This window comes from Felis catus, chromosome D1 (genome assembly GCF_018350175.1).
Source record: "Felis catus isolate Fca126 chromosome D1, F.catus_Fca126_mat1.0, whole genome shotgun sequence".
In the NCBI taxonomy this organism is placed as follows: Eukaryota; Metazoa; Chordata; class Mammalia; order Carnivora; family Felidae; genus Felis; species Felis catus.
In genome coordinates, this window is record NC_058377.1 from 43,475,451 (window position 1) to 43,488,833 (window position 13,383).

The 13,383-nt window shown below is 40.4% G+C and overlaps 1 protein-coding gene across 1 annotated transcript in view; it reads right to left on the minus strand.

Annotated features, from left to right (window-relative positions):
* The window catches only part of LOC101091395, a 61,715-nt gene that overhangs the window by 36,912 nt on the left and 11,420 nt on the right, over window positions 1–13,383 (minus strand). Inside the window, exons 2-8 of the mRNA XM_045038086.1 lie at window positions 11,088–11,299; window positions 8,051–8,473; window positions 7,393–7,488; window positions 5,994–6,224; window positions 5,194–5,216; window positions 3,663–3,760; window positions 2,053–2,535 (exon numbers count right to left, since the gene is read on the minus strand). Coding sequence (XP_044894021.1) covers window positions 2,053–2,535; window positions 3,663–3,760; window positions 5,194–5,216; window positions 5,994–6,224; window positions 7,393–7,488; window positions 8,051–8,473 — 1,354 coding nt within the window. The 5' untranslated portion in view covers window positions 11,088–11,299. The remainder of the gene's footprint in view (window positions 1–2,052; window positions 2,536–3,662; window positions 3,761–5,193; window positions 5,217–5,993; window positions 6,225–7,392; window positions 7,489–8,050; window positions 8,474–11,087; window positions 11,300–13,383) is intronic.

Below are 13,383 nucleotides of genomic sequence, written 5' to 3' on the forward strand. Positions count from 1 at the left end.
GTGATGGAAATGTCCTGGGATTAAATCATTATGATAGTTGCACAACTCTTGGGATATTACTAAAAGCCATTGAATTATGTACTTTACAATTTTTTTATTTTTGAAAGAAAGAGAGGGGGAGGGGCAGAGACAGATGGAGAGACAGAGAATCCCAAGCAAGCTCCACGTTGTCAGCACGAAGCCCCATGTGGGCCTCAATTTCACAAACTGTGAGATCGTGACCTGAGCCAAAATCAAGAGTTGGACGGGTAACCGACTGAGTCAGCCAGGTGCCTCTGAATTATGTATATACTTTAGAGGAATGACTTTTATGGTATGTAAATTTCATCTTACTAAAACTGTTATTAAAAAAAGAAGAAGAAAAGGCTGGCGCAAGAACAGACACTCAGATCAATGGAACAGAATAGAGAACCCAGAAATGGACCCATAAACGTGTGGCCAACTAATCTTTGACAAAGCAGGAAAGAATATCCAATGGAATGAACACAGTATCTTTGGCAGGTGGTGCTGTGAAAACTGGACAGCGATGTGCAGAAGAATGAACCTGGACCAGCTTCTTACACCATAATCAAAAATAAACTCAAGATGGCTGAAAGACCTAAACGTGAGACAGGAAGCCATCAAAATCCTCGAGAAGAAAGCAGGCAAAAACCTCTTTGACCTTGGCCACAGCAACTTCTTACTCAACACATCTTTGGAGGCAAGGGAAACAAAAGCAAAAATGAACTACTGGGACCTCATCAAAATAAAAAGCTTCTGCACAGCAAAGGAAACAAACAGCAAAACTAAAAGGCAACTGACAGAATGCGAGAAGATATTTGCAAATGACATATCAGATAAAGGGTTAGTATCCAAAATCTGTAAAGAACTTATCAAACTCAACACCCAAAAAACAAATAATCCAGTGAAGAAATGGGCAAAAGACATGAATAGACACTTCTCCGAAGCAGACATCCAGATGGCCAACCGACACATGAAAAAATGCTCCACATCATTCATCATCAGGGGAATACAAATCAAAACCACCATGAGATACCACTTGACACCTGTCAGGATGGTTAACATTAACAACTCAGGCAACAACAGATGTTGGCGAGGATGTGGAGAAAGAGGATCTCTTTTGCATTGTTGGTGGGAATGCAAGCTGGTGCAGCCACTCTGGGAAACAGTATGGAGGTTTCTCAAAAAACGAAAAATAGAACTACCCTGTGAGCCAGAAATTGCAATACTAGGCATTTATCCAAGGGATACAAGTGTGCTGTTTTGAAGGGACACATGCACCCCCATGTTTATGGCAGCACTATCAACAGTAACCAAAGTACAGGAAGAGCCCAAATGTCCATCCATGGATGAATGGATAAGGAAGATGTGGTATATATATACAATGGGGTATTACTTGGCAATCAAAAAGAATGAAATCATGCCATTTGCAATGACATGGATGGAACTGGAGGGTATTATGTATGCTAAGTGAAATTAGTCAGTCAGAGAAAGACAAAAATAATATTACTTCACTCATATGAGGAGTTGAAGAGACAAAACAGATGAACATAAGGGAAGGGAAACAAAAATAATATAAAAACAGGGAGGAGGACAAAACAGAAGAGACTCATAAATATGGAGAACAAACTGAGGGTTCCAGGAACGGTTGTGTGGGGGGGGGGATGGGCTAAATGGGGGAAGGGGCACTAAGGAATCTACTTCTGAAATCATTGTTGCACTATATGCTAATTTGTATGTAAATTTAAAAAAATAAAAAATGAAACGAGTTCAATAAAAATAAAGAAAGAAGAAAAGGCATTGATTATATTCCAGAAAATGCTCCAAAATAAACAATTTTTTATTAAAAGAAAATTTAATACACAAATTTATATAGTCAACATAGTTAATGCCATTTTATAAACGTACAATGGTTCTGTTCCCTTAAGTCAGTGTGCTCAAAGACCCTTATTATCCTGTTGTTTTACATGAAAAGATTTCATGATAGGAATTTCCTCAGACATGGGAATTCATCAAATAAATGCTCACAAAACTTGTTTTTTCAGAGGGAACCAAAGCAAAGGAAAGGCTTCAGAGGGAAAGAGAAGGAGGAAGGAAGGAAACTGTATATGAGGGAACTTTTGCAAACATCATAGAAGCTCACAGTTCCATTGTCGTAATCCAGAAATACTCCAATCTGACCCAGAGGCCTTTCCACATACTGAATTAAGGGCGGGGAGTTGGTGGAGAGACTATAACGATTGTTTATCTTCAAAGAAAACAGAAGAAATGCTGCCTCAGGATCACTAATGATATCAATATCACTCATCAAGGAATCTTTACAGACTCCCAGAATCCAATTTGGGGAGCATGTGACATCCACCTCCCAGTAATGTTTACCAGAGGTGAAGACCTGAGGTCCCCAGGCTGCAAAGCTCGTCAGGCTCTCAGGCTCTCTGGACACACCAGGATGGGTGACTCCAAGCATCACACTTCCAGCATCCTCAGAAACGCACATGTAGCCACCGGTGGCTTCCTGACTCAGCACATTACCCACTACAAAGAGAGGCAAAAATTAGGTCAGTGAATGGGTTTCCATGTCCTGAGGGGCAAAGATTTTCTACCCACCAATGACCTCTTCATTTCCCCTCCTTCAAGGAAATACAAAAGAAAAGAGTGAAGAGAGTTCAGATGGCTTATCTATGAAAAGCAAGAGTTGTGACTGCCTCTATAGCACAGAAACCCTTCAAATCATACAGAAAAAGGAAAAACATCCAGACATACTGTGAACTGTGTGAAGCAGTCATTTAATGTCAGTCTGGATAATTTATTTCAGGACACACCTCATTTTTTGTCTTTACTTCAGAAAACTCTTCCTGTGTTGTTTATCTTCAATACTATTTAATAAATAAATAGCACCTAGCTATTATGTGGGTTATTGACTGGCATATAACTGGTACCCGTGACGTTTTCAAATGTCAAAAATTTTATAGAAATCCACGTATGCTTAGTTTAGAAGCTTCTGAAAAGAATGTTGTGGCTTTACATTATCTGTTCAGACCCTGGATTTAGTCAAATCCCGATTTTAGCCCTCTGCTGTCTAGACCTACTCTCTGTTGTGGGCCCACTCTGTTTCAGTCCTGTTCACACATCCCTTGCCTTTCAGTGGCTTTGAGATTGCTCTAATAACATTAAAATTATTCTGCCAATGACAATTTTGGTCTTTCTCTGTCAAAGCTTTCTGATTTTATAAGTAATAGTCTTTGTACAATGCGTGATAAAGGCACTTGGAATATAGAAAAAATTAAAAACCACCAACGCCATATTTAAGCTTTCAAGACTGGAGTAAACTGAATAAACATAAATATTGATTGTTACTCTGAGAACTAAATATTCTAGCTCTTCATAACTACACGACCAACCTGATTACTCTTCTCTTGCTCTGTTTGTGTCAGAAACAACTAAAAAATATGTATCGTGCTTTGCATTTTCAGTAAAGTATAAGTTGGAAAATTTAGTCTTTATCATTGTAACATGACTATTTAGAGAGAAAAGAGATAATAAGTTTGGAAAGTCATACACTACCTTCATGTCAGAAAAAACAAAATTAAAAGAGAAAGGAGAATCATCCCCAAGAACCACTAAAGAAATTGAGGCCTGATTGCCAAAGGGCTGATTCTTACCTCTGAAGTTGTTCAGTATGTCTAGGATTCCTGTGATGCCGTGCGAGGTGAGCTCTGGAATCATGGGCTGAGGCTTTTGCACCTGCACCAATTCAGTCCTGTAAAGAATGACATCAGTTACACTTCTGGGCCAAAGGTCAATCACACTAGATTACAAAAGCAGCAGTGTTGGGGCGCCTGGGTGGCGCAGTCGGTTAAGCGTCCGACTTCAGCCAGGTCACGATCTCGCGGTCCGTGAGTTCGAGCTCCGCATCAGGCTCTGGGCTGATGGCTCGGAGCCTGGAGCCTGTTTCCGATTCTGTGTCTCCCTCTCTCTCTGCCCCTCCCCCGTTCATGCTTTGTCTCTCTCTGTCCCAAAAATAAATAAACGTTGAAAAAAAAAATTAAAAAAAAAAAAGCAGCAGTGTTTACTCAAAGAGTTTTCATCAGAATTCTCCCATTTTGGTTTATTGGGAATACATTGTATTCCACGCTCTTGGGAATATGAGAAACGTTACTTTACCTTTTTTTCTAAATTTAAATTATATCAAACTCCAACTTCTCCATTCTTCTCAGATATTATTCCATTTCGCAAATTACTGAGGATCATTCCCTCCCTCTATTCCACCTCAGGCAAAGCAAAGATCCTGAGGTCTTACAGAGAGCACAATGTTCAGGCAAAGCCTTTGGGAGGTTGGTCTGCACAGTCACTAATGATATATTCAGTGTCTAAAAGGGCAGAGCCCACTGAGTCAGACAGTTTTGTTCTTTTCTGTCCAGCAAGAGAATCTACCTTCAGCCTGGCAGCTTTGGTCCCCAGGGTCTGACCCCCCTCAATGGGCACCAGGAAGCCATTTCCTGTGAGGCCCTGCCTACCACCGGATGTGTTGTGATGGAATAGGTGAGATCATTACTACTGCTGGGAACAAAATCACACTCCCCTCCTATCCATTCTTGGGGAATATCTGTCTTTCTTGTCTTTTTCACCTCCAACTCTCTAGGGTAGGAACCCCTTCTGTTACACCTTAGAAAAATTCCTTCGGTAAGTTTTACTGTGGTGAGGTGGGAGAGGATTTGGGAGCAGTGAGTGGAACAGAGCCCAGAATGTTGCATGGTTTGAAGTATATTTTAATTCATCCACACAAAAAGAAAACTGAGTCCAAGGAGCAGAAGGTCTTTAGGCTTCTTTAAAAAGAAATAGAAAGTAGCCACAGAGGGGCACCTGGGTGGCTCAGTCAGTTAAGCGTCTGACTCTTGGTTTCTACACAGGTCGCAATCTCAGATTGTGGGATTGAGCCCCACACTGGGCTCCATGTTGACAGTGTGGAGCCTGCTTGGGATTCTCTCTCTCCCTCTCTCTCTCTGTCCTTCCTCTGCTTGTGTGCTCGCTCTCTCTCTCTCTCCAATATAAATAAGTAAGCTTCAACAACAACAAACAACAATAGAAAGTAGCCACAGAGAATGATTTTAAGAGCTCAAAACATGTCCATCCACTTTATCAATAAGAACAAGAGACTTGCTCAGCAATCAGTAACCATTAGTGGAAACTCACCTTTGCAATACATTTCCCAAGTCCTGTAAGGGAAAAAAAAAGTAATGTTAATCATGAGAGTCTTGTTTTTTTGCTTCTCTAGTATTCTTGTTTGTTTGCTTAAATAATGTATTTTTTTCTCTCATTCCCCTCTAAGGAACAATCAGAGACTACCTTAATAGAACCTAAACTAAAGCATGACAGAGTTCTTCAGGATATATTAAGGAAAGAAGGAGGTCAGGAAGGGGCTGTGCAGAGATGCAACACGATCTAGGTTTCCACTGTCACTCAGAGCCCAGTCTTATTCCCAAGAAGAGATCTGATCATTTGCGATAACAATGAAAGCAAAACAGAGAAATTACATTTTAAAAAGTTATAGAGTGCAGTAAAATTGGTTGCCAAATTCTACAACCCTTGCCTAGTCAGAGGGCAAAATCTCAGTGTCTTCAGCAAGTTATTTCTGGAGTGGGGGAAACAGAGAGTGACAATGGATTAGGGGAACATAAATTGAGAATTACTCCAACATAGCTAACCTTCCTCTGGTTATAGGGTTTTTCTGATTTTGGATCATTTATCCATGTGATTAGTACTTCTGATTACACAGCAATAATTTTGCCGTAGGTTAGCTCCTAAATGGGAAAAAATCTCCCAAAGATTACCAGGGTATGAAGAAATAAATGGTTGGACAAACAGAATGATGGGAGTCAATAAGCATCATGACTTTGCTGAGAGTAATGGTATATGCAGTTAGCATTTCAATGTCATGGCAACATTGCCCAAAAAAGGATTCCTGTCTCTGAGGATGAACCCTGCCTTCTCACCTGGAGCAGCTCCAGGTCAGGCTTGTGGCACATCTCAGTCAGCTCTTTGTACATTTCTTTCAGGCTTGCTTTCTGCTGGGTCATTCTGAATGCACTTTCCTGGAGTTGTTGCAAAATCTCCTCCGCCTCTTTCTCCAGTGTCTCCAGATGGAGTTGCTCCTCCTCGCAGAGAAACAGATGCATCTTCTGATACTGCATTTTGATCATCACTTTCCTTAAGAGCACATAGTCCTGAGGAGATGGTAGGTGTAAAGGGTTAGCCTCACTCACACCAGAAAACCTCAACCTTCAAATCCTACTTCCTTGGTGTCATTGAGAAAGTACTTGACAAACTTCGTACCTCATATCTCCAAACGTCTGGGATATTTGCAAGTCCTTTATGTTCACCCTTTGTCTATGTTCTTAGATGCCTTCCCTGTTCAAATCAAGCTGTCTAAGAGGTCCCAGGCTATCTTGCTGTGATGCTCCATCAATTATTTCGTCTCTTACCTGAACCTCCTTTTCTTTTGTTCCTTTGTCTGATTTTTCTAAATGTTTAAAAATACTTATGTATACACCACACTTTACAGATCTTTAAATTCTCTACTTTTCCTCTCGGTGCTACCCTATGGCTCTCCTCTTCTTCACAGCCAAATTCATTGCAATGTTTTATTTTATTTTTAAGTTTGTTTATTTTGAGAGAGAGAGAGAGAGAGAGAGAGAGAGAGCAAGCACGCAGGAGCAGGGGAAGGGCAGAGAGAGAAGGAAAGAATCCCCAGCAGGATCTGACCTTTCAGCATAGAGCCTGATGCGGGACTCGATCTTACAAACCAAGAGATTATGACCTGAGCTAAAATCAAGAGTTGGATGCTTGGGGTGCCTGGGTGGCTCACTTGGTTAAGCGTCCAACTTCGGATTGGGTCATGATCTCATGGTTCATGAGTTCCAGCCCCACATTGGACTCTGTGCTGACAGCTTGGAGCCTGGAGCCTGCTTCGAATTCTGTGTCTCCCTCTCCCTTTGCCCCTCCCCTGCTAGCTAGCACTCTGTCTCTCTCTCTCTAAAATAAATAAATATTTTAAAAAATTAAGAAAAAAAGAGTTGGACGCTTAACCAACTGAATCACCAGGCACCCCTATTACAATGTTTTCTTAAACTCAGTCAGTGTCTGAGGAGGTTTATCTAAACCTGTAGGGTTGGACTAGGAATATCTCGCATGCCCTGGGTATCCCATATACCAGAATTCTTTGCACTAGCTTTTATTGGCCTGTATATCTGTGATTACTGATCTATCATTTGAAACCATTATTTTTTCATGGAAAAAAAATGATCCTTTAATTGGCAACTTAAATGTAGCCAAAAATCTAAACCACCATTATGTCAATCTGCATAAAAACAGATAGAACATTTTCATTCTTACCTCAAATGACTGGATTTTGTTAGCTTCTTGATTCAGATCATTTTGCATTTCTTGAGTCATGTTCCATAAAGAGCCCATTCTCTTCAGAAGTTTCTCCTGCAAAATAACCATGAGCTTTAGCAACACAGAAGATAATATTATAGATTTCATCCCCTTATCTATGGGAAAAGTCAGTGGCTGAGAAACCAGTAATCTTGAGTTAGCATGGAGTGGCCAGATTTCTCTGCATTATCTAATTTGATTCTAATATTTGTGATATCAGAGGTGACAAACGTAATAGAGATTTGAGGGTAGTCTACAGATATTATCCATTTCCTGAGAAACTGGCACTCAAATTTTTATGTAACCTGACTATGAAGGCATCAAGCTTGCATCAGAAGCCAGTGTTCCTGGTAGTAGCCACTTACCCCACAATTACATCAAACACACATATTTGGACAATGTTTCTAAGGAAATTTCCCTTACTAAAGGCTCAACGTAGCTATGATTATAGTGTCAAAATTGGTCAACACACTGAGAGGATATTGGTCTTGGTATTTATATTGAAAAATCACCACCTTCACTATCTCCACTCACATCAACTTCATGATCATTTTCCTCATCTTTCTTTCGGACTTAGAAGCCTATGAGTCCAAACTGCTCTAGAGCCATCACTTACCCTGTATTCCTCAGCAGCCCACTGGACTGGACTGTGGTCATGAGCCACATGCTCCGGTGTTTCAGAGCAGAGCCCACACAGCAGGCTCTTGTCAGCCTCACAGAAGAACTCCTTTGCTTTCTTGTGTACCACACAGATCTGCTCATTGGAGCTGTTGGCGTGGTAAACTCTGGCCCGTCTGGCAAGGGATGCCAGTTTCTTGAGCGCAATATTGGTTTTGAAGTCTGATTTCTCTGAAATTCCCCTGCACTCAGGGCAGGACATTAGGGTCTGGGCTTCCTCCCAGCAGAGGTGCAGGCAGGGACTGCAAAAGCTATGCCCACAGTCAATGGTGACAGGGTCTATGTAGTAGTTCATACAAATGGAGCAGATGAGTTCATTCTGCAAGGCTTGCAAGGTGTCCAAATCCATATTTCTGTACATCTTTAAAAAAAAAAGAGAGAGAGAGAGAGAGAAAGTCATTCTTCTGTCCTGATGAGGTGGGGGAAAGCCTTTAGACAAATCTTGTCTGCTTGAGCTCTATCTAATCCACCTATTAATTTAACTCCAGCACAAAGGGAGGCATGGTAGATATAGATACATTGGGTTTATGCTATGCTACAAATGAAAAAAATGGGACGAAAGTGTCCTCACCATCTTTTTGGTTTCAAATAGACAGTGTTCTTGGGGCTCCTGGGTGGCTCAGTTGGTCAAGCGTCTGACTTTGGTTCAGGTCATGATCTTACGGTCTGTGAACTCAAACCCTGTGTAGGGCTCTGTGCTGACAGCTCAGAGCCTGGGTCTGCTTCAGATTCTGTGTTCCTCCCTCTCTCTCTGCCCCTTCCCCACTCACACTCTGTCTCTGCCTCTCAAAAATAAATAAATGTCAAATAGACAGTCAATTTCCCAATCAGAGCTAAACTACTGCCCCTCAAAGACTGGGACAGGGAGTGAAAGGATAATTACAGAGTTACATTTCTTAGCTGATTGGTGCAGAAGCCTATATAGAATCTCAATCTCCCCTCTCCCCACCCTGACTCTCTCTCTCTGCATGTGTTTCTCTCTCTCTTCATGACTAACACAGGCACACATATACACACTTCATCTCTATGCTAACAGCCTCCATGTATACTGTCTCCAAACTGACAGGTGTACTTTTCTAAAAATAAATAAAACTGATTAGGTTTAATTTAAGCTTGTTTAATTTAATCAGTGTTGCCTTCAACTTTGACTCCTGCAACTGTAAGCAGTTGAATTTGTGCTTCTAACTTTATTTTTTGTTAAAATTTTTTTTTTCAACGTTTATTTATTTTTGGGACAGAGAGAGACAGAGCATGAACGGGGGAGGGGCAGAGAGAGAGGGAGACACAGAATCGGAAACAGGCTCCAGGCTCTGAGCCATCAGCCCAGAGCCCGATGCGGGGCTCGAACTCACGGACTGCGAGATCGTGACCTGGCTGAAGTTGGACGCCCAACCGACTGCGCCACCCAGGCGCCCCTGTGCTTCTAACTTTAATAGCAAAACTCCTCCTTTCAGGAAATAAAGTCTAGGGGCGCCTGGGTGGCTCAGTCGGTTAAGCATCTGACTTCGGCTCAGGTCATGATCTCGCAGTTTATGAGTTTGAGCCTCACATCAGGCTTTGTACTGGCAGCTCCGAGCCTAGAGCCTAAAGCCTGCTTCAGGTTCTGTGTCTCCCTCCCCCTCTGCCCCTCCCCCACTCATGTTCTGTCTTTCTCTCTCCCACAAAAATAAATAAATATTAAAAAAAATTTTTTTGTAAAGGAAATAAAGTGTAAAAATTATCTTTTATTTCTAGTTTGGAAAAGGATTTTTCCCAGAGTCAGTTCAGATCATCAGAACATCTTCACATCTTGAACTGGTGAACGTTCAAGTCACAGTGCTAACGAGCAATGACTAATCTTTTTTTTTTTTTTAACAAACAAAAAAGAGAATAAGTATTTGGATTTTCTTTCTGCACTAGAAAGTACAGAGATGTAGTTAAGAGAAGCATGATCAGTTCATCTGTATTTTTGGTATTTCCCCATGGTGATCAATGCCACTTCTTGGGAGTCCTTACCCATTGGTAAGAGCCTTTTAAATCTAGTCTGCAAACTGAAGGTTTTAGAAGGAGAGCATAGTAGGACTTTTACAACAAAGGGTTTCTAACTAATTCAGCACACTAAACTTTCATGCTGATGGCTATAAAGACTATTACATACATACATTATGTTGAACATTTCAGGTGCTTTATGAGTTCCGAAATTGCATAAAAACTGCATAAATCTCTAAGACCTAAAAAAACTTAGTAACACATAAGATAATAGAATAAAAAATAATCGGGGCGCTGGGGCGCCTGGGTGGCTCAGTTGGTTGAACAGCCGACTTCGGCTCAGGTCATGATCTTGCGTTCCGGAGTTTGAGCCCCACGTCAAGCTCTGTGCTGACAGCTCAGAGCCTGGAGCCTGCTTCAGATTCTGTGTCTCCCTCTCTTCTACCCCTCCCCCATTCATGCTCTGTCTCTCTCTGCCTTTCAAAAATTAACAAATGCTAAAAAGAAACAAAAAACAAAACAAATAAAACTTAAAAAAAAAAACAATCGGGGTGCCTGGGTAGCTCAGTCAGTTAAGCATCCGACTTCGGCTCATGTCATGATCTGACAGTTCATGAGTCCGTGCCCCACACTGGGCTCTGTGCTGACAGTTTGGAGCCTGGAGCCTGCTTCAGATGCTGTGTCTCCTTCTCTCTGTCCATCCCCCCACTTAGACTCTCTCTCTCTCTCTCTGTCAAATATGAACATTAAAAAATTTTTTTTAAGTAAAAAAAAGAATAAAAAATCATCAATTTAATATAATAAATATTATTATATTACAAATGCTCTAGTTACACAGATATTTTAAATCTTGATGTCATTTTAAATAACTAGGAAAGCTGTTTGTTTGCTTGGACAAGACCCAACCAGGACAACAGCTAAACTGAAAGTATTTGTAGAGGAGAAAGTAGGCATGAAGATATTTACTATAAATTCCATACTCACCAGGGTCTACTGAGTGGTCTTACCTCTGGAAGCTCTGGAAGGTCTGGAAGGTCTGCTGCTATCAGGGTCAGTAGGAACTCTCTGCTCCCTGAAGCCTGGAAGCTGCAAACTCAGCCAGTCTTCCCTGTAAAAGAAGTCTTCTCTGGACAGACGGGCTTTTTATATGGTCAGTCTCACCTAAGGTCACGCCTACTTCTTGAGATTGGCTATTGTCTTCAGAAAGAATCGGAAGTGGCTGATTAGATAACACAGAAAGGTATAAAAATGGCTTATTAGGGTTTACAGCATCTAGAGAACAACCCCTGAGAACTAATGCCCTAACAGAATCTGGACTTGTTTTGGGGTATGATGGAAGAAAGTTGAACTTGCACAAGTAGTTCAAAAAGACATTCAAGTTTTTATTTAAGTTCTACTTAGTTAACATGTATGGTAAAATTGGTTTCAGGTGTAGAATTCAGAGTGATCCGTCATTTACATACAACACCCAGTGCTCATCATAACAAATGCCCTTCTTAATACCCATCACCCATCTAGCCCATCCCCCACCCACCTCCCTCCAGCAACACTCAGTTTGTTCTCTATCTCTTACAGTTTGTTTCCCACTCCTGCCTCTTTCTGTCTTTATTTTTCCTTCCCCTTTGCTCCTCTGTTTTGTTTCTTAAATCCCACATATGAGTGAAATCATGTAGTATTTTGTCTTTCTCTGACAGACTTATTTCACTTAGCATAATATACTGTAGCTCCCATCCGTGTCATTTCAAATGGCAAGATTTCATTCTTTTTGATTGACATCAATTTTTTTAATGTTTATGTGTTTATTTTGAGAGAGAGAGAGAGAGAGAGAGAGAGAGTAAGATCATGAGTGGGGGAGGGGTAGAAAGAGAGGGACAGAGAGAATCCCAGGCAGACTCCATGCTCAGCGCAGAGCGCCACATAGGGCTCCATCTCATGACCACAAGATCACGACCTGAGCTGACATCAAGAGTTGGAGACTTAACGAACTGAGCCATCCAGGCGCCCCTGACCTCACAATTTTTAAAACTTGTTTTCTTACTCTACTTTTTAAATTTCTAATTGCTAATTAAACTCCAGCTATTGTTTATCTGATTATGTTAAAGCAATCAAACATTAAATGGAAAAAGCAACGCATCTGAACTGTGCAACTTTCTCATAAAAATATTTAAAAAGGGCACGTAGGCATTTCAATTGGGTTTTAAATAATTGTATATGTAATAGTTGGTGGAATTAACTCTGCTAGTATTTTTCATACCTTAAATATTTGATGGCTATTTTTTTAATGACTTGTTCATGTAAAAATAAAATCTATTTTGTGGACTTATGTATCTTGGTGAATAATTTTAAACCAAATACTTTGTGTATTTGTGTGTGTGTGTGCACACTTATATTATCATATAAGGTGATAATACCTATTTACACAAAAATTATGTGCAGAATTATCTTTAATAACATGCATAAAATAAAAATACTTATAAAATATAAATTTTAAAATTTATGAATTAATAAATATAAAAAATAATAAAATTACTTTTAAAAAATTTTATTTATTTATTTTGAGAGAGAGAGAGAGAGAGAGAGTACAAGTGGGGAAGGGGCAGAAAGAGAGGGAGAGAATGAGAATCCCAAGCAGGTTCTGCACTGTCAGTGGAGACCCTGACACGGGCCCAATCTCACAATCATGACCTAACCCGAAATCAAGAGTCAGACACTGAACTGACTGAGTCACCCAGGTGTCCCCAGAAAATTTTTTTTTAATCGAGGTATAATTAACATATAACATTATATTAGTTTCAAGTGTTACAACATGATCTGGTATTTTTATATATTGCAAAATGATCACGATAAGTCTTGTTAACATCCATCACAATACATAGTTACATAATTTTTGTCTCATGATGAGAACTTTTAAGACCTCTCTTCCCAATTTACAAATATGCAGTACAGTATTGTTAACTATAGTCATCATGTTGTGCATGCTGTGGAAATTATTTTTAACAGAGGTGCCATACTGCCTGTGTTTTGTTAATGCCTATCACAGTTTAACAAATCACCAATGCTTGCCTATAGGTTGTCTCACTAAGTTATCTAATGTGTGGGAGTTTAGGCCCTATTTTTGTAAACATGAAAATAATCTAACCTTACTAGGAATTTTTGAAAGTGAAAGTTTAAATAAAAATCACCTTTTAGAAGGGGTGCCTGGGTGGCTCAGTCGGTTGGGTATCCGACTTCAGCTCAGGTCATGATCTCAGTCTGTGAGTTAGAGCCCTGCGTCGGGCTCTGTGCTGACAGCTCAGAGCCTGG